This window comes from Balaenoptera physalus (assembly GCF_965194825.1).
Source record: "Balaenoptera physalus genome assembly, chromosome: 7".
Classification (NCBI taxonomy): Eukaryota; Metazoa; Chordata; class Mammalia; order Artiodactyla; family Balaenopteridae; genus Balaenoptera; species Balaenoptera physalus.
This window is the reverse complement of record NC_138886.1, coordinates 66,709,892-66,731,201: the sequence shown is the minus strand read 5'-3', so window position 1 is coordinate 66,731,201 and position 21,310 is coordinate 66,709,892. Positions and strand designations below refer to the sequence as shown.

The 21,310-nt window shown below is 35.6% G+C and overlaps 1 protein-coding gene across 4 annotated transcripts in view; it reads right to left on the bottom strand.

The window, feature by feature from the left end:
* The window catches only part of CNTLN (centlein), a 366,460-nt gene that overhangs the window by 102,218 nt on the left and 242,932 nt on the right, over positions 1-21,310 (bottom strand). For all 4 annotated transcript variants that reach the window (XM_082467994.1, XM_082467993.1, XM_082467992.1 and 1 more), the window contains 3 exons: positions 17,646-17,820; positions 5,089-5,179; positions 4,786-5,009 (listed from right to left, as the gene is read on the bottom strand). In XM_082467994.1, coding sequence (XP_082324120.1) covers positions 4,786-5,009; positions 5,089-5,179; positions 17,646-17,820 — 490 coding nt within the window. The remainder of the gene's footprint in view (positions 1-4,785; positions 5,010-5,088; positions 5,180-17,645; positions 17,821-21,310) is intronic.

The following is a 21,310-nucleotide window of genomic DNA, read 5'->3' as shown; positions in this document are numbered from 1 at the left end:
GAACAGTATGGAGGTTCCTTAAAAAACTAAAAATAGAGCTACCATATGATCCAGCAATCCCACTATTGGGCATATACCCCAAGAAAACCATAATTCAAAAAGATACATGTACCACAATATTCACTGCAGCACTATTTACAGTAGCCAGGATGTGGAAGAAACCTAAATGTCCATCAATAGATGAATGGATAAAGAAGATGTGGCACATATATTCAATGGAATATTACTCAGCCATAAAAAGAAACAACATTGAGTTATTTGTAGTGAGGTGGATGGACCTAGAATGTGTCATACAGAGTGAAGTAAGTCAGAAAGAGAAAAACAAATACCATATGCTAACCCATATATATGGAATTGAAAAAAGTGGTACTGATGAACCTAGTGGCAGGGCAGGAATAAAGACGCAGACGTAGAGAATGGACTTGAGGGCACAGGGTGGGAAGGGGAAGCTGGGATGAAGTGAGAGAGTAGCACTGACATATATACACTACCAAATGTAAAATGGATGGCTAGTGGGAAGCTGCTGCATAGCACAAGGAGATCAACTTGATGCTTTGTGACGACCTAGAGGGGTGCGATAGGGAGGCTCAAGAAGGAGGGGATATGGGGATATATGTATACATACAACTGATTCACTTTGTTGTACAGCAGAAACTAACACAACATTTTAAAGCATTTATATTCCAATAAAGATATGAAAAAAAATAAAAGAGTCTGCCTGCCAATGCAGGGGACATGGGTTCGAGCCCTGGTCCGGGAAGATCCCACATCTTGCAGAGCTACTAATCCTGTGTGCCGCAACTACTGAGCCTGCGCTCTAGAGCCCGTGAGCCACAACTACTGAGCCCACGACCCGCAACTACTGAAGCCTGCACACCTAGAGCCTGTGCTCCGCAAGAAGAGAAGCCACCGTAATGAGAAGCCCGTGCACCGCAATGAAGAGTAGCCCCTGCTAGCCACAACTAGAGAAAGCCCGCGTGCAGCAACGAAGACCCAACACAGCCAAAAAAAAGAAAAAATTAAGATTCATTCATGTTATATTGTGTGTCAATATTTCACTAATTTTGGTGATTTAATAATATTCCTTGTATGAATATATCACAATCTGTTTATCCGCTCACTAACAAATGGACATTTCAGTTGTTTCTACCTTTTGGCTATTATTAATAATGCTGCTATGACTAATACTGCCTTAACATTGACTGTCTTTTTATACGGTGTCTTAAGGTAAGATAGAGGCAAGAGACTGGGCTTTCTCATTTATTTTCTGAGCATGCAAATAGCTCTATGAATGCATGTGTCCTCTAGATTCCCAAGAATATGTCAGAGCCTTTCAAAACTCTTATGGGCATCTCATTCCCCATTCAAGCTATTTGGTTAATATATTGTTTGACGTAAACTGGAATCCATCACCTCAGGCAACCTGAAGTTAAGACACTTGCCTGTATTGTAGCTGACAACCCCATCCACCAAGCCCTCCCTGCCAAGAAGAAAGCTGTCCACACTGAATGAGATCAGAGTCCCTGGGGTCTTCCAGAGAACCACTGGATAGAGCAAATAATGACAATTAATTGGGAATGAGGCTTACAAGGAGCTCCAGTTCCATTCTGCTTCTTCTGGTAGCTGCCAGGATGCATGGGGAACATGCATTATTATTTTTCCAAGGCTACTGCTGAGTTGGGACAAATTAAAATGCCTGTTCCATCAAAGTTTCCTGTTCTTATCTAGACACATTTGTTTTTCTTGAATAAACACTCCTTAGATCCTTGCAAGTATGGTTAATTTCCAGAGTTTCACTGAAGAATTGTAAGTGATCCCTAATGTGCACAGAGAGTCTCTATAAAATGCTTTATAGTTTTCATGTAAAATACTTCTGCTTGATCTTCAATTTTTTTAAAGATAAGGAATTCATAGCTTAGAAAACTTGTAACTTCCTTGAACCATCTATTAATTCCCTTAGGAATATTACATTAACCCTTAGAAGACTTGGTTCTGTAACCAGTGTTATGAAAATGTTGATTCTCAACAATTTTTGCCCTTTTTTCCATTGCTTTTATGGAAGAGTAAATTTTCAAAGTCCTTACACTAATAGTGATATATGCTACAACATGGATGAACTTTGAAAACATTATGCTAAGTGAAAGAAGCCAGACACAAAAGGCCATATATTGTCGATTCCATCTATATTAGATGTCTAGAATACGCAAATCCAAATAAACAGAATGTAGATTAGTGATTGCCTAGGGCTCAGAGAGATGGAGAAATAGAAGGATGATAAGCAAAGGGTTCAGGGTCTCTTTCTGATGTTATGAAAATGTTCTAAAATTGATTTTGGTGATGGTTGCACAACTTTGTCCATATTGTAACAACCACTGAATTAAATGATAGAATTGTCTGGTATGTGAATTATGTTTCATTAAAGTTACTGCCAAAAATAATAATAGTGGGTGATTTTACCCACTCTCAATAATTGATACTTCATTTACCTCACTCTCAATAATTGACAGAACTGAACAGAAAATCAGCAACGACAGAAGAGTTGAACATCAGTTATTAACCAACTACACCTAAGAGATATATATAGAACACTCAACCCAACAACAGCAAAATACAAATTCTTATCAAGTGCAAATGGAACATTCTCCAAGATCTACTATATGTTAGGGCACAAAACAAGTCTTAATACATTTATAAAAACCAGATCATAGAAAGTAACTTCCAGTGTAAGTTTGGAACATGGGTCAAGATTCGGTTATAAGTCCACTCTTGGAATAAAGGCCAAACACAGTTCCTATTAGTACAACTAGTATACCACTAATCTTTTATAAGTAAAACATTTCTAAGCATTGCTTGAATCAAAGCACTAGATATTGGAAGTAGGGAATTTATAATTGAAAATTATGGGTGATAGTGGTTTAAAAATTATTTTCTAGAATGATGAAAATATTACTTCTGTGTAAACAACAAATCATTCCTTATACACACAAATACCCTTTAAGAATGGACACTTAAGCAGTCTCCCAAGGCAACAGAAATAAAAGCAAAAATAAACAATAATATTGGGAACTAATCAAACTTACAAGCTTTTGCACAGCAAAGGAAACCATAAACAAAATGAAAAGACAACCTACCAACTGGGAGAAAATATTTGCAAATGGTGCGACCAACAGAAGCTTAATTTCCAAAATATACAAACAGTTCATACAATTCAATAACAACAACAACAAAGAAAAATCCAATCAAAAAAGGGCAGAAGACCTAAGTAGACATTTCTCCAAAGAAGACATACAGATGGCTAATAGGCACATGAAAAGATGCTCATCATTGTTAATTATCAGAGAAATGTGAATCAAAACTGCAGTGACGTACCAACTCACACCAGTCAGAATGGCCATCATTAAAAATTTACAAATAACAAATGCTGGAGAGGGTGTGGAGAAAAGGGAATCCTCTTACACTGATGGTGGGAATGTATATTGTTGTAGCCACTATGGAAAATAGTATGGAGGTTCCTCTAAAAACTAAAAATAGAGTTGCCATATGATCCAGCAATCCCACTCCTGAGGATATACCCAGACAAAACTATAATTCAAAAAGATACATGCACCCCTATGTTCAGAGCAGCACTATTTACAATAGCCAAAACATGGAAACAACCTAAATGTCCATCGACAGATGAATGGATAAAGAAGATGTGGTATACACACACACACACATACACACACACACAATGGAATATTACTCAGCCATTAAAAAGAATGAAATAATGCCATTTGCAGCAACACAGTTGGACCTAGAGATTATCAAACTAAGAGAAGTCAGAAAGAGAAAGTCAAATACCATATGATATCACTTATATATGAAATCTAAAATACAACACAAATGAACACATCTATGAAACAGAAGAGACTCAGAGACATAGAGAACTTGTGGCTACCAAGGGGGAGGAGGGGTGGGGAAAGGAAGGATTGGGAGTTTGGGATTAGTAGATGCAAACTATTATATATAGGATGGATAAACAAGGTCCTGCTGTATAGCACAGGGATTACATTCAATATCTTGTGATAAAACCATAACAGAAAAGAATATGAAAAAGAATACATATGTATAATTGAGTCACTTTGCTGTCAGCAGAAATTAACAAAACATTGTAAATCGACTATACCTCAATACAAAATTTTAAAAAAGAATAGAGACTTAAGGAATAATCTTTTCTTTTTTATTTGCTTTAAGATTAAATTATGATAACCAGCAGTAAGGTATACTGTGTCTAAAAATTGTTACAGAAAACTCAACTCACCTGAGTAAGAATATATATAAGTTATAGGAACACATTAATATAGATATTTATATTAAAATCTTCACATTTTATACTAGTATTTGCAAAGAAGAGCTGGGGCAATTACTAGTTAATAATGTGATTTATAATGATAAATGGAAAGTTTTAGACATGGGCAAATGGGTGAGCTAAATGAATTTATGGAGCCTGCTTTTAAAATCTAAGATATAACAGAATAAATATCACATAAAAATGTTAAGGTAAAGAAAACAACTAAGTGGAAAAGGAATTCTAGTAAAGTACTTGTCAAAAGATTTGGAGTTCTCCTTAATAAGACCTTATTTAAGAAATCTAGATATTAAACATTACATCAGTTAGCAGTGTCTGGGAAATTTTTAAACTCATAGACATGTCTAACACAAATATGAACCAAACAACACATGTAAAACAAAATATCCATTTTTATAATACAGTCTACTGTAATTTATTTGTAAAGTTCCCTTTACCTTTATTGTCTGTCTGCTTGTTTGAAACCGCTGATCAGACACTTGCCTCTGGTGAAGGAGCTTTTCATTGACTTCTTTATATTCTTTAATAGCCAGTTCTGCTGCTTTTTTGGAATTCAAAAGTACGCTGTTCTGTTGTTGCAAGGATACTATACGTTCTCGTAATAAAATAATACTGCTATTTGACTTCTGGGCCGTTATATTTTTCCAACTTTCTCTGTTAACTATATAAAAATAATGTTAATAATTTTTTGAAAAATCTCATTAAATTAAAAAGACTGTTAATTTCATATGTATTCTTACCTCTGGTAGGACCTGTCGTACGTGAACTCTTTTGAATATTACTATTCTTCTTTTGAAAAGTTGGTTTTTCGGCATTCTTGTGAAAATAATTCTAAATTTGAAAGTTTCATAAAAATTAGATTATTACTCAATAACAATTTCAAGTGAACCAACATAGTATACAATACTTCTTTACTTAAAAACATATTTGTGCAGAGTAAAAAAGAAGTCTGGACAATAAAATTCTATAATTGATGCCAAGAACTCATAAATGAACATAATACGTGCACTAACGACCTAGCAGGTAGAAGATAAAAATACAAAAATGAACCCAAAAGTAGTAGAAATTTAACCTATGAACAGTTTAAAAAGCTAGGAGCAAAAATAGTAAAAGTGACAAAAATAAAATAACTATATTTAATAACGTATTCTCTGGGAATCTAGTTCCTTTTCTCAAATACTGTTCTCCATTGTAGAATGAAAAATCCCTTCTGACAAATGAAGCTAAAATAATGTTGATGATAATAAAGTAACTTTCCATGAATCTGTATCTTTTCCTCATGACATTCCAACGCACTGAGACTAAATAAAATGAAGCCACGTTGACTTTTGTTCCAAACCGTTTCACCGATCTATAAAAGCTTTCCCGAAACAAAAATTTAAATAGGAATATGTTTCAAAATATTATAAAACCTAATAATAAAATATGTGGTCTTGTTTAAGAATTTATTGCCCAGAAAACAGGAAAAATATCAATCTAGAAAACTATTTCTTTAAAAAAAGGAATTTTTTTCAAACAACCCAATTCAGGAACATATAAATAATTATAATAAAAATGGAAGGAAAAAATAAATTTGACCAAATGTTACTTTGACAACGAGCCATATATTTTATATCAACAGATACATAAACTATACTATATTATACATAAGGCATGGCCCTAAAGTAATAGAACTGATTTATTAACACAAATACCAGAAACTCCTATCTAAGATAGGGTTTTCCTTTAAACGAATTACTTTCCTTTAAACGAACTATGTTTCATTAAATATCTCATTTGAACTTGTCTTCAGAACCAGTATATAAGATATATTTTTAAATGTTTCATTCCCTTATTAAGATTCAGTTAATATTATGCGCTGGTCATGTATCTACCACTATAAAAAGATCCAAAATAGAACTATCAAATTACCAATATTAGTTACCAGACTTGATATCAAATTAACTGGACCTAAAACAAAAAAGAGGCTTCCATTTCCAGTATTATTACTGATCAGAAATCCAGAAATATTCTTATAATTTGAAGGGAGCACACTTAAAGCATGTTTTAAACATGACAAAGTGTTAAGGGAAATTCTGAGGCCAAAAATAAAGTAAAGCAAGAAATCAGAGGGACTTCCCTGGCGGTCCAGTGGTTACGATTCCAGGCTTTCACTGCTGGGGGCCCAGGTTCAAACCCTGGTCAGGGAACTAAGATCCCACAAGCCGTGCAGTGCAGCCAAAAAAAAAAAAAAAAAAAAAAAAAATCCAGAGAGACAAGTGACAAGCAAAGTGGCTAGCAAACTGTAGGACAATGCATAATCCCCTGTGACCTTGAAATTCAATTTAAATACCAAAGCAGAATATAGGAAGAAAGGAAAGAAAGCCTAGGCCCCAGCTCCAGATGAGAAATTTGAAGTCACAAAGCTAGGGCACTGTATATAGCAATAGCCTGTATCTTTTTTATTGCTGAGTAGCATTCTATGGTATCGATGTATCATAGTTTGATTAACCATTCAGCTATTAAAGAAAATTTTGGTCGTTGCAGTTTTTAGCTATTAAAAATAAAGCTGTTATGACCATTCATGTACAAGTTTTTTAGGTAAACATAAATTTTCATTTCTATAAGTGTCCAAGAGTGAGAGAGCTGGGTTGTATGGTAAGCATATAATTTGTTTTTTTTTAAAGAAACTGCCTACTGTTTCCCAGAGTGCTATACCACTTTATATTCACACTAGCACTACATAAGAGATCCAGTTTCTCTGCATCCTTGTTAGCACTTGGTATTGTCGCTATTTTTTATTTTAGGTGTTCTAACATATGTGTATCTCATCAGGGTCTTAATCTGCGTTTCCCGAATGGTTAATGATGTTGAACATCTTTATGTGTGCGTATTTGCCATCCATTTATTCTTTTCAGTGAAATGTCTGTTCATGTCTTTTGCCTGTTTTCTACTTGGATTGTTTGATTTTCTACTGTTGAGCTTTAACAAAATCCTTATATATTCAAGATATCAGTCCTTTGTCAAATATATGATTTACTTCCTCCCAGTCTGTAGTATGTCTTTTTAATCCTCTTAATAGGGTCTTTCACAAAGCAAAAGTTCTTAATTTTTGAAGTTCTTAAATTTGATGTTTTCCTTTAGGGATCATGCTTTTGATAACATGTCTAAAAACTCTTCAGCAAGTCTTAAGTCCCAGAGATTTTCTCTTATGGTTCCTTCTGAAAGTATTATCATTTGTTTTATACTTATATCTGTGATCTATTTCAAGTTAATTTTTGCATAAGGTGTGAGGTTTAGGTATAGGTTTATTTTTTTGACTAGGGATCTCCAATTGTTCCAGCACTATTTGTTGAAAAGACTATCCTTCCTCTATTGAACTGCTTTTGCACCCTTTTCAAAAATCAGTTGTTTTCCATACTTGTGGAGCCACTTCTAGGTTCTATATTCCATTATGTAAGTATTAAACGTTTCTTCCCCTCTTGGTGGGTGTTTGGTGTCACCAGTCTTGACATCAAATTGAGTGGTGGGGAATGATAACATCCTCTGTGGGGCACACACAAAATAGTTACCTTATTTTTTGGTTAAATTTCCCATTTGGTTCTTTTTTATATATTCTATTTCTTTGATGAGAATTTCTATTTCATTTTTGAGATGTTCTATTTTTTCATTTGTTTCAAGCCTCTTTGTAAATGCTTGTTGAAGCATTTTTAATGACAGCTACTTTAAAGTGCTGTCATGTAATTTGATTGTCTATGTCATCTTGCTGTTACCTTCTGTTGTTGCCTTTTTTTCATTCAAGTTGAGGTGTTCCTGGTTGCTAGGTATAATGAGTGATTTTCAGTTATATCCTGGACATTTTGGGTATTATGTTTCAAAACTCCATATCTTATTTAAATCTTTTGTTTTAGCAGGCTTCCTCTGATGCCACACTCATGAGGCAAGGAGGACCACCTCATTACTGGCAGTTGGGGATAGAAGTCCAGTCTCTGCTGACACCCTGGTTGGGGAGGGGAACCTCATTACTCTTTGTGGGGGTGAAAGTTCAGGCTCCCCACAGACCTCTGCTAATACCACTCTGCTTGGAAAATGGAGCAGGACTTTGTTTCTGCTCCTAACTTGGCCTCTCTTGACACAGTGGGGAGGGCGTGGGAGGCTTTATAGATATGGGAGGTTATGAAAGTCCGAATTTCTGCACTTTGCCTCTGAAATCTAGAGGAACCCTGCTAGGAAACGAAAGGGGCATCTTTTTATTGCTGGATAGAGGTAGATGTCCAGCTCCCCATGTGGTCTCTAATGACATAAATGGAGGGAGTCATTACCATTGGCCCCTCACTGGTCCCTGTTAGAAGGAGGAGGGATGCCTTCTTATAGCCAGGTGAGAGTGAAAGTGTAGGTTCCCCACTAGGTCTTTACTGGTGGGGGTAGAGGTAGGGTTGCAATTTTTTCTGTGGTGTTCAGCTAGAGTAGGACAGTTATTGTGTAAAAGTTTTCTGTCTTACTGGGCTGTCCATTTCCTGGTCCTTTGACTAGGGAGAACAGGGTTTTACAGGGGGCTTTTATCATCTAACCAATTGGCCTTTCCAAGTTGCAGGTTTCTTCAGCACCCAGGCCAGGATATGTCAGGCAAAATGAAAACCCAGAGAACTCACCAACCATGTTCTTCTTCCAGTTCTGAGATCCCTACCCAGTGTGTATTCTCTCTACCTTTCAGAGTCTTCTCATAGTTTTATTATTAAATTTATATTTATACAGTCTCCATCAAAATCCCAAAGGATTGTTTGTGAGAAGCTGATTCTAAAGAGCCAAGGAACAAGAATACTGAAGAGACTCTTGAAAGAAAACAAGGTGGGGGACTTGCTCTATTATCAATCAAGACTACTATACAATAACAGTAATGAGACAGTATGGTATAGATAAATATACTGATGGAACAGAAGAAAAAGTCTAGAGACATACCCACATGTATATGCACATGTGATTTACAGTAAAGTTGGTGCTGTTGAACACAGTGGGGCAAAGTGTAAAACTTAATCTCTATCATTCATCACATGCAAAAATCAATGCCAGACAGACAGAAAAATCAAAACAGTAAATCAGTTAATATAGAAAAAGATAACAAGTAAGGTAGTATACAAATATCTAAGTTGAAGTAGGTAAAAAATAATTACAGAGAACATAAAAAGTGCTATTCATACAGGAAAAAAAATTGTTAAATTTGACCACATTAGAATTATGATGTTCTATTCCCCAAAAGATTCCACTAAAAAGGGTGAAAAGGCATAGCATGCAGAAGGGCAAGATATCTACAGTGTATATAATCAACATAAGGCTCATATATAGCATATGTAAGAACTCCTACAGATGAATAAGAAAAAGACAGACAACTCATTTGTAAAATGGGCAGAGACTTGAGGAAGAAATTCACTGAAGAATTCCAAATGGTCAATAATTGTAAGAAAGTAGTATTCAACACTTTATTAGTAATCACACAATGTAAATTAAACCCACAATGATATACCTCAACATACAAACAAAAGTGGCTGAGATAAGAAGGACTAACATAACAAATGTTGATGAGAAGCAGTAAAAATGTTTACAGCCTGTTGGTGGGTACAACACTTTGGAAAATAGCAGTATCACCGAAAATCTAAGAAACACATAGTCTATGGTACAGTAATTCTACCCTGTAGGAATTTCATTACAGACACGTCCATACCAGTACAGTGGAAGACATTTACAAGAATATTCATTGCAACATTATTTGCAAGAAATCCAAACTGAAGCAACCCAAAATTCAGCAGTAGAATGGATAAATAAATTGTGATATATTCGGACAATGAAATACTATATACAACAATAAAAATGAATGAACTCCACATAACACTGAATAAAATAAGGCGAGGGGGCTTCCCTGGTGGTGCAGTGGTTGAGAATCCACCTGCCAATGCAGGGGACACAGGTTCGAGCCCTGGTCTAGGAAGATCCCACATGCTGCGGAGCAACTGGGCCCGTGAGCCACAACTACTGAGCCTGCAGGTCTGGAGCCTGTGCTCCGCAACAAGAGAGGCCGTGATAGTGAGAGGTCCGCGCACCACGATGAAGAGAGGCCCCCGCTCGCTGCAACTAGAGAAAGCCCTCGCACAGAAACGAAGACCCAACACAGCCAAAAATAAATAAATAAATAAATAAAATTATTTTTTTTTTAAAAAAGGCCAGAAACAAAAGAAGACATACCTTATAGATTCCATAAAGTTCAAAAACAGGCAAAATTAACCATAATATTAGAAGAAATAAAATTATAAAGAAAAGAAGGGGAGTGATTAAAGGTAAGATAATGGCTACCTTTGGAGTGAGTGAGAAGTTCTACTATTTGCCAAACCCAATTGGTACAATTTGATCAACTGTTACTTTCTGACTGCCAACAATGTACACAGATCTACTCAAAGTAGTCTACACTAACACTCTCTTGTTTTATGAATAGAATTATGAGTTCCTTTTATTTATAAACTCATTAAGCTGCACATAATCGACTGCAACTAAACAAAATTCCCAATGATATAATGTATAACAAAATAGTTTTCTGTAAAATCTATTTATCAACCAACCACTCAATCAGCAGGTACTTAGAATATAATTCTTCATCTGAACTTTATTATGGTAGTAACTAAAATAAACTTTTGTCATCCTTGAACTTTTTCCTCTAAAGTGCTGGCCAGATCTCAAATAATAAACACTTTGGATTAGGTTTTTAAAGAACCTTATACATTACTTCAACGGTAATCTGGTTTTTTTTTTTAAACAAAAGAAAATAATCTTTTTTCAGTTTTTCACTGATTTACGTTGAATAGATAAAACTTTTGATGACAAGATGTATCAATGATAAGAATTATTGAATAAGTTATTTTGGAACGTCAATATTTTAAGATTTAAAATATATTGGGGCGGGTGGGTGCTTCAAGATAGTGGAGGAGTAAGACGTGGAGGAGATCACCTTCCTCCCCACAAATACATCAGAAATGCATCTACATGTGGAACAACTCCTACAGAACACCTACTGAAAACTGGCAGAAGACCTCAGGCTTCTGAAAAGGCAAAAAACTCCCCACGTACCTGGCCGTGTGACTGACAGGGTCTTGGTGCTCCGGCCAGGTGTCAGGCCTGAATCTCTGAGGTGGGAGTGCCGAGTTCAGGACACTGGTCCACCAGAGACCTCCCGGCCCCATGTAATATCAGTCAGTGAGAGCGCTCCCGGAGACCTCCATCTCAACACTAAGACCCACCTCCTCGCAACGACCAGCAAGCTCCAGTGCTGGACACCCCATGCCAAACAACTAGCAAGACAGGAACACAACCCCACCCATGAGCAGAGAGGCTGCCTAAAATCATACTATGTTCACAGACACCCCAAAAAACACCACCGGACATGGTGCTGCCCACCAGAAAGAAAAGATCCAGCCTCATCCATCAGAACACAGGCACCAGTCCCCTCCAAAAGGAAGCCTACACAACCCACTGAACCAAACTTAGCCACTGGGGGCAGACACCAAAAACAACAGGAACTATGAACTGCAGCCTGTGAAAAGGAGACCCCAAACACAGTATGTTATGCAAAATGAGAAGACAGAGAAGTACACAGCAGATGAAGGAGCAAGATAAAAACCCACTAGACCAAACAAATGAAGAGGAAATAGGCAGTGTACCTGAAAAAGAATTCAGAGTAATGATAGTAAAGATGATCCAAAATCTTGGACATAGAATGCAGAAAATGCAAGAAACATTTAACAAGGACCTAGAAGAACTAAAGAGCAAACAAACAATGATGAACAATACAATAAATAAAGTTAACAATTCTCTAGAAGGAATGAAGAGCAGAATAACTGAGGTAGAAAAACGGGTAAGGGACCGGGAAGATGAAATACTGGCAATAACTACTGCAGAGTAGAATACAGAAGAAAGAACCAAAAGAATTGAGGACAGTCTCAGAGACATCTGGGACAACATTAAATGCACCAACATTCAAATTATAGGGCTCCCAGAAGAAGAGAAAAAGAAAGGGACTGAGAAAATATTTGAAGAGATTATAGTTGAAAACTTCCCTCATATGGGAAAGGAAATAGTCAATCAAGTCTAGGATAAATATCCATACAGGATAAATACAAGGAGAAACACGCCAAGACACATATTAATCAAACAATCAAAAATTAAATACAAACAAAAAATACTAAAAGCAACAAGGGAAAAGCAACAAATAACATACAAAGGAATCCCCATAAGGTTAACAGCTGATCTTTCAGCAGAAACTCTGCAAGCCAGAAGGGAGTGGCAGGACATATTTAAAGTGATGAAAGGGAAAAACCTACAACCAAGATTACTCTACCCAGCAAGGATCTCATTCAGATTCAACAGAGAAATTAAAACCTTTACAGACAAGCAAAAGTTAAGAAAATTCAGTACCACCAAACCAGCTTTACAACAAATGCTAAAGGAACTTCTCTAGGCAGGAAACACAAGAGAAGGAAAAGACCCACAATAACAAACCCAAAACAATTAAGAAAATGACAATAGGAACATACATATCAATAAATACCTTAAATGTAAATTGATTAAATGCTCCAACCAAAAGACATAGATTATCTGAATGGATACAAAAACAAGGCCCATATATATGCTGTCTACAAGAGACCACTGCAAACCTAGGGACATGTACAGACTGAAAGTGAGGGCATGGAAAAAGATATTACATGCAAATGGAAATCAAAAGAAAGTTGGAATAGCAATTCTCATATCAGACCAAATAGACTTTTAAATAAAGACTATTACAAGAGACAAAGAAGGACACTACAGAATGATCAAGGTATCAACCCAAGAAGAAGATATAACAACTGTAAATATTTACGCACTCAACATAGGAGCACCTCAATACATAAGGCAAATGCTAACAGCCATAAAAGGGGAAATCGACAGTAACACATTCACAGTAGGGGACTTTAACACCCCACTTTCATCAATGGACAGATCATCCAAAATGAAAATAAATAAGGAAACACAAGCTTTAAATGACACATTAAACAAGATGGACTTAATTGATATTTATAGGACATTCCATCTAAAACAACAGAATACATTTTCTTCTCAAGTGCTCATGGAACATTCTCCAGGATAGATCATCTCTTGGGACACAAATCAAGTCTTGGTAAATTTAAGAAAATTGAAATCATATCAAGTATCTTTTCTGACCACAACGTTATGAGACTAGATATAAATTATAGGAATAACACTCTAAAAAATACAACCAAATGGAGGCTAAACAATATGCTACTAAATAACCAAGAGATCGCTGAAGATATCAAAGAGAAAATCAAAAAATACCTAGAAACAAATGACAATGAAAACATGACGACCCAAAACCTATGGGATGCAGCAAAAGCAGTTCTAAGAGGGAAGTTTATTGCAATACAATCCTACCTCAAGAAACAAAAAAACTCTCAAATAAACAACCTAACCTTACACCTAAAGCAATTAGAGAAAGAAGAACAAAAAAACCCCCAAAGTTAGCAGAAGGAAAGAAATCATAAAGATCAGAGCAGAAGTAAATGGAAAAGAAATGAAGGAAACAATAGCAAAGATCAAAAAAACTAAAAGCTGGTTCTTTGAAAAGATAAACAAAATTGATAAACCCTTAGCCAGACACATCAAGAAAAAAAGGGAGAAGACTCAAATCAACAGAATCAGAAATGAAAAAGGAGAAGTAAAAACTGACACTGCAGAAATACCAAGGATCATGAGAGATTACTACAAGCAACTCTATGCCAATAAAATGGACAACCTGGAAGAAATGGACAATTCATAGAAAAGCCCAACCTTCTGAGACCGAACTAGGAAGAAACAGAAAATATAAACAGACCAATCACAAGCACTGAAATTGAAACTGTGATTAAAAACGTACCAACAAACAAAAGCCCAGGACCAGATGGCTTCACAGGCGAATTCTATCAAACATTTAGAGAAGAGCTAACACCTATCCTTCTCAAACTCTTCCAAAATATAGCAGAGGGAGGAACACTCCCAAACTCATTCTACGAGGCCACCATCACGCTGATACCAAATCCACACAAAGATGTAACAAAAAGAGAAAACTACAGACCAATATCTCTGATGAACATAGATGCAAAAATCCTCAACAAAATACTAGCAGACTGAATCCAAGAGCATATTAAAACGATCACAAACCATGATCGAGTGGGGTTTAACCCAGGAACACAAGGATTCTTCAATATTTATTGAAGAATCAATCAATGCGATACACCATAGTAACAAATTGAAGGATAAAAACCATATGATAATCTCATTAGATGCAGAAAAAGCCTTCGACAAAATTCTACAACCAATTATGATAAAAACTCTCCAGAAAGTAGGCATAGAGGGAACTTAACTCAACATAATAAAGGCCATATATGAAAAACCCACAGCAAACATCGTTCTCAATGGTGAAAAACTGAAACCATTTCCTCTAAGATCAGGAACAAGACAAGGTTGCCCACTCTTACCACTGTTATTCAACATAGTTTTGGAAGTTTCAGCCACAGCAATCAGAGAAGAAAAAGAAATAAAAGGAATCTAAATCGGAAAAGGAGAAGTAAAACTGTCACTGTTTGCTAATGACATGATACTATACATAGAAAATCCTAAAGATGCCACCAGAAAACTACTAGAGCTAATCAATGAATTTGGTAAAGTTGCAGGATACAAAATTAATGCACAGAAATCTTTTGCATTCCTATACACTAGTGATGAAAAATCTGAAAGAGAAATTAAGGAAACACTCCCATTGACCACTGCAACAAAAAGAATAAAACACCTAGGAATAAACCTACCTAAGGAGACAAAAGACCTGTATGCAGAAAACTATAAGACACTGATCAAAGAAATTAAAGCTGATACAAACAGATGGAGAGATACACCACATTCTTGGATTGAAAGAATCAACATTGTGAAAATGACTATACGACCCAAAGCAAAGTACAGCTTCAATGCAATCCCCATCAAACTACCCATGGCATTTTTCACAGAACTAGAACAAAAAATTTTACAATTTGTATGGAAACACAAAAGACTCCGAATAGCCAGAGCAATCTAGAGAAAGAAAAACAGAGCTGGATGAATCAGGCTCCCTGACTTCAGACTATACTACAAAGTTACAATAATCAAGACAGTATGGTACTGGCACAAAAACAGAAATATAGATCAATGGAACAGGATAGAAAGTCCAGAGATAAACCAATGCACATATGGTCACCTTACCTTTAATAAAGAGGCTAGAATATACAATGGAGAAAAGACAGCCTCTTCAATAAGTGGTGCTGGGAAAAATGGACAGCTACACGTAAAAGAATGAAATTAAAACACACCCTAACACCATACACAAAAATAAACTCAAAATGGATTAAAGACTTAAATGTAAGGCCAGACACTATAAAACTCTTAGAGAAAAACATAGGCAGAACACTCTGACATAAATCACAGCAGGATCCTTTTTGACCCACCTCCTAGAGAAATGGAAATGAAAACAAAAATAAACAAATAGGACCTAATGAAGCTTAAAAGCTTTTGCATAGCAAAGGAAACCTTCAACAAGACGAAAAGAGAACCCTCAGAATGGGAGAAAATATTTGCAAATGAAGCAACTGACAAAGGATTAATCTCCAAAATATACAAGCAGCTCATGCAGCTCAATATCAAGAAAACAAACAACCCAATCCAAAAATGGGCTAAAGACCTAAATAGACATTTCTCCAAAGAAGATATACAGATTGCCAACAAACACATAAACGGATGTTCAACATCACTAATCATTAGAGAAATGCAAATTCAAGCTACAATGAGGTATCACCTCACACCGGTCAGAACGGCCATCATCAAAAAATCTACAAACAATAAATGCTGGAGAGGGTGTGGAGAAAAGGGAACCCTTCTGCACTGTTGCTGGGAATGTAAATTGATATAGCCACTATGGAGAACAGTATGGAGGTTCCTTAAAAAACTAAAAATGGAACTACCATACGACCCAGCAACCCCACTACTGGGCATATACCCTGAGAAAACCATAATTCAAAAAGAGACATGTACCACAATGTTCAATGCAGCACTATTTACAATAGCCAGGACATGGAAGCAACCTAAGTGTCCATCGACAAATGAATGGATAAAGAAGATGTGGCACATATATATAGTGGAATATTACTCAGCCAAAGAAAGAAATGAAATTGAGTTATTTGTAGTGAGGTGGATGGACCCAGAGTCTGTCCTACAGAGTGAAGTAAGTTAGAAAGAGAAAAACAAATACCATATGGTAACACATATATATGGAATCTCAAGAAAAAAAAAAAAGGTTCTGATGAACATAGGGGCAGGACAGGAATAAAGACGCAGACGTAGAGAATGGACTTGAGGACACTGGGAGGGGGAACTGTAAGATGGGACGAAATGAGAGAGTAGCACTGACATATATACACTACCATATGTAAAACACATAGCTAGTGGGAAGCAGTTGCATAGCACAGGGAGATCAGCTCGGTGCTTTTTGACCACCTAGAGGGGTGTGATATGGAGAGTAGGAGGGAGATGCAAGAGGGAGAGGATATGGGAATATACGTATACGTATAGCTGATTAACTTCATTATATGGCAGAAACTAACACAACATTGTAAAGCAATTATACACCAATTAATATGTTAAAAAAAAAGACATAAGCAGAATAAGCATCTCAATTGCAAACATGTAAATAAAAGTTTAGAAAAAATAAAAATAAAGAAAATAAAAAATAAAATAAAATATATTGGGGAATAAAATACATTAGGTTGAAATTAGAAAGAAATCTGAAAAACAAAATTAAAAAAATACACTGGGGAATAAAATACATTACATAGAAATCAGAAATTTAAAAATTTAGTCAGACTAGATAATTTATTATCATGAAGGCTAATATAAAAACAGAAATTTCTTCTTTTCATATATTTTATATACTTGGAAACAGCAATGAGCTTATTATCACATTTATTTTTTTTGGCTGAAATATAAATATCTTAAGATTTATATTCAGGAAAATTATATCTATTTCCATGTTCATCTATGCAAAACATTATACTAAATTAGTACTTGAAAATTATTAAAAAGTGAGTATTTTCACTGTATATTCCAAAGAAAACAATTTTTTAAGGATTTAAATTAAATCCCTGGCAACAAAAATTGATTTAAGTTATGAAGCATGAGATAACATTAAAAACATAGCTTATAATTAAGCAAAATTGTTATATACCTTTGGAGTCTTTCCATCTACATTTGGATATATTTGTACTATTTCTTTTCCTTGCATTTGGCTGTCTTCTGTTTGGCTTTCTTTCTGGTCTCCTCTATCCTCTGTAGGACTTATTTTCTGGGATGTTTCTACAATAATTGTTCCCAAATTTTGTAAGGTCTGTGTTTCAGAATCACTGATTTTGGAAAAAAGGGGGGGATATAAAGCCCAAGAAGAAGAGTTGTTAAATGTACCTCTTTAAGTTCAAGACCAAATAATATTACAGCACAGGTTATACAGATAGCTACAAGTTTAATTTGGGCATTTACTGGTTCTCATTGTTAAGAGAGAAAATTAGTCTAAATATATTGAGAGAAAATTAGTTTAAATATATTTTACAAAATTATAAAATCTCATCAAGAAGTTAGATTATCTAATATCACATGCTTGCTAGCATCACTTCTATAGTATTTCTCCAAGTGTTAACTCAGGAAGCACATGTTTTAACGCTTGCAGGGTTGGAACACTCACTACTTTCTGACCCAGGGCAGAAAGCTTTAATATTTCTAACAGAAAGTTTTCTCCTAGTCTGGAACAAAATCTGAATCTCTGAGCCTTTCACGCATTGATCTAGTTCCATCTCTTATGGGTATTCATAATTCAGTATAATACTTGTTAAGCACCAACTATGTGCCAGGCACTTTTCTGGGCACAAGGGTAAAGTAGTGAGTGAAAAAAAAAATAGATGAAACTCCTTGCCCTCAGGTAGCTTTCAGCCCAGTGGGGTGGGGAGACAGGTAACAAAGAAGAGGACTAAGTTATATATATACATGTGTGTGTATATATATATATATATATATATATATATATATATACACACACATGTATATATATAACACATAGTATGTTAATAGTTTGTGTTAAAGAAAAAAAATAAAGGGAAGAAGATCAGAAGTGCTGGTGTTGATGCTGAGCAGAAATTTAAGTTCAATCCCTTTTCCACATGGATGATCTAACTATTAGGATATAGTTATATGATGCTTGCAACATCTCTAAGGAAAACATCCCTAGCTTGTTCAAGTACTCCTAACATGAACGCTTTTGTGATGCTTTCCCATCCTGGTCCCTCATGAAAGTACACCAGCTTATTTTGATGGAGCATTATGTCCAGAATTCAATTTCATACTTCAAGTGTACAATGAGAAGTACTTAGTAGAACTCCTGGTAGATGTAGACTAAATTTGTACAAGCTTTTGCAGCATGCATATTGTACTGAGACTCATACAGGATTTAACAAAATATATTTTTACATTCACTATTACAAAGTCCCGTATTTTCCCCATTGCAGAGTTGAACAATTGACATCTTATAGCCAAGTAAAGGACCCTGTAGTCTTTTAGATAACTATATCTTCCCAGTCCATTGAGATCTTTGGGGATTTTGATTCTATCTTGTAAAGTATTTTCCAGCCCTTTCAGTGTCACGTTATCCACAGATTTGATAAACATGTTTTGCTGAAATTCTGTTTTTCTTCTTCTAGGTATTAACAACTCCTCCTGATTATTACCTATCACTGAATGGGCACTGATAAAGATAACTCATATATCGGGACCCACAAAATGCAGGCTGCCCCAGCGGCCCGGCCCATGTCAGAAACCGGAACCTAAGTCAGCTGCACTACTGGGAAATGCATCACTGTCAAGGAAAGCTAACATATACCAATCACAATCCTCCAATTCAGCTTTAGCTAGTTTGCGAACTTTAGCTAGCTACCTTACCCCAGAAAATAGGACCCACTAGCTTTACAAGAAAATCCCTGACCTCCTAGCCAATCATGCCCTGTTTCTGCTTTGCCTCTTATAATGCTCTATAAAACTCCCTCCTGCCCCAAATCCCTTGAAAGAGTGCTCCACAGCTTGTTAGGCACTGGACTCCCCTTATCCATGCATGTTTTCCCATGAATAGAGGTCTTCATGCTCGTTACTAAATCATTTTATTTTTGTTCTTTGACATCATGCTCTTGTAATACAATTCAACTATGGGAAATAAATATTCATAAGATAATAATTATATAATATTCTATATACAAATACATAAAGGGCCAAGTTCTATTTTCCTCAGTATCCAAGTAAATTTCTTGTATTTCAGACTACGAAAAGTTAAAAGAAATAGAATGTCCTGAAGTCCTGAAGCTCCATTATGGGATTTCTAATTGCTTGAGAATTCTTTGCAGCTGAGTGATTCCTGAGACCGTTCTGTCAGGCAGGAAATGTAACAATTAATCCTCACAGTGTAAAACTGAGTTTCACTGCTAATAACAAATGACAATCCTATGTTTTAAGAGATATTGTGTGATACATCTCCCAAAATACGTGACCTTCTGCACATGCACTAAGAAGATGAAATTGAACTGAGTGTATTCCTTAACTTTCACATATTTATTCAGACATACATACACCAGTAAATATGTACCACTATATTATGAAGAGTGTGGTAGTACCAACTGGCTGAGATATAATTAGTAGATGAAACCAGAATTTCCTGGAAGACAAAGATAAACGCTTAGTGGGTTTTAAGCTAAGTAGGATTTTATCTCTAACTGCTTTTGAGAACAGGGAAGAAAACCTTAGAAGAGGTAACAAAGAAATAGGAACGCAGATTTGGTCTTTCTTCCTTACTTTCGTAAATTTGTTTTTGAGTTTTTCACCTGCCTAAAGACCAGAGGCATGACCACTGATCGTTTAAAACAGTGGTTCGCAAACTTGTCTGCATATTGGAATCAGCTGGAGAGCCTCAAAAAATACTGAAGCTTGTATCTCACTCCAGAAGTTATGATTTAATTGTTCTGGGATGTGGCCTGAGCTTTGGAATTTTTATAAGATCCCCAGGTGATTCTAATATGCAAACAAGTTTGAGAATTGCATTTTAAAATGTTTCAGATCTATGTCTAAGAAAACTATCCAGAAACATCCCAAATCTAAAACAGATCATGACTGCAGATTAAAAAAAAAAAAAACAAAAAAAAACTTGGGAAAATAAAAGGAAACATGTGCCATCATAAACCAAGACAGAATTATGGAAAATTGTTCCATGTGTCTGTTAACAATTCTGGCCACATTAAACTTCCCTATTATCTAGGTATAAAAAGAGGTGTTCTATTATCCACTTGCCTTTGTGGTTTTACTGATGTGCTTCAACGTATGAATGTATAGTCAGGGGTAAGGGTAAGAAATATTATAGATTTTTAGTATTCCCCTGTTGTTATTCACTAGGGGTTATATAACTTAAAACTAGGAATCTGTAGAGCTTTAACTTTAAAGAACTAATTTTTAACCACCTTCAATTAAAGTTAGCACAATGACTTTGCATAATACATACATGAAATAATTAGTGAAGATGGTTCTTAATTTAAAGGATGTTAAACAGCTTGTAGACATCTGGTAACAAGCTGAAATGGGTCATTCAAAATTTATCTAACTAAATTAAGGGGAAAAAATGTTTCTCCTCCCAGGTTGCCATGTCACAAGATAACTAAACCGACTTAGTAGGCTTGCCTGGGAATCCTTAGCTGTCAGTGGTGAATATGCAAAGGGCCAGCAAATTAAATCAACCTGCCAAACTGTCAATTTCAAGCCTCATGACTGCATGAAAATAGCATCACTGGAAGAAATCAAGCATTGCCTTCT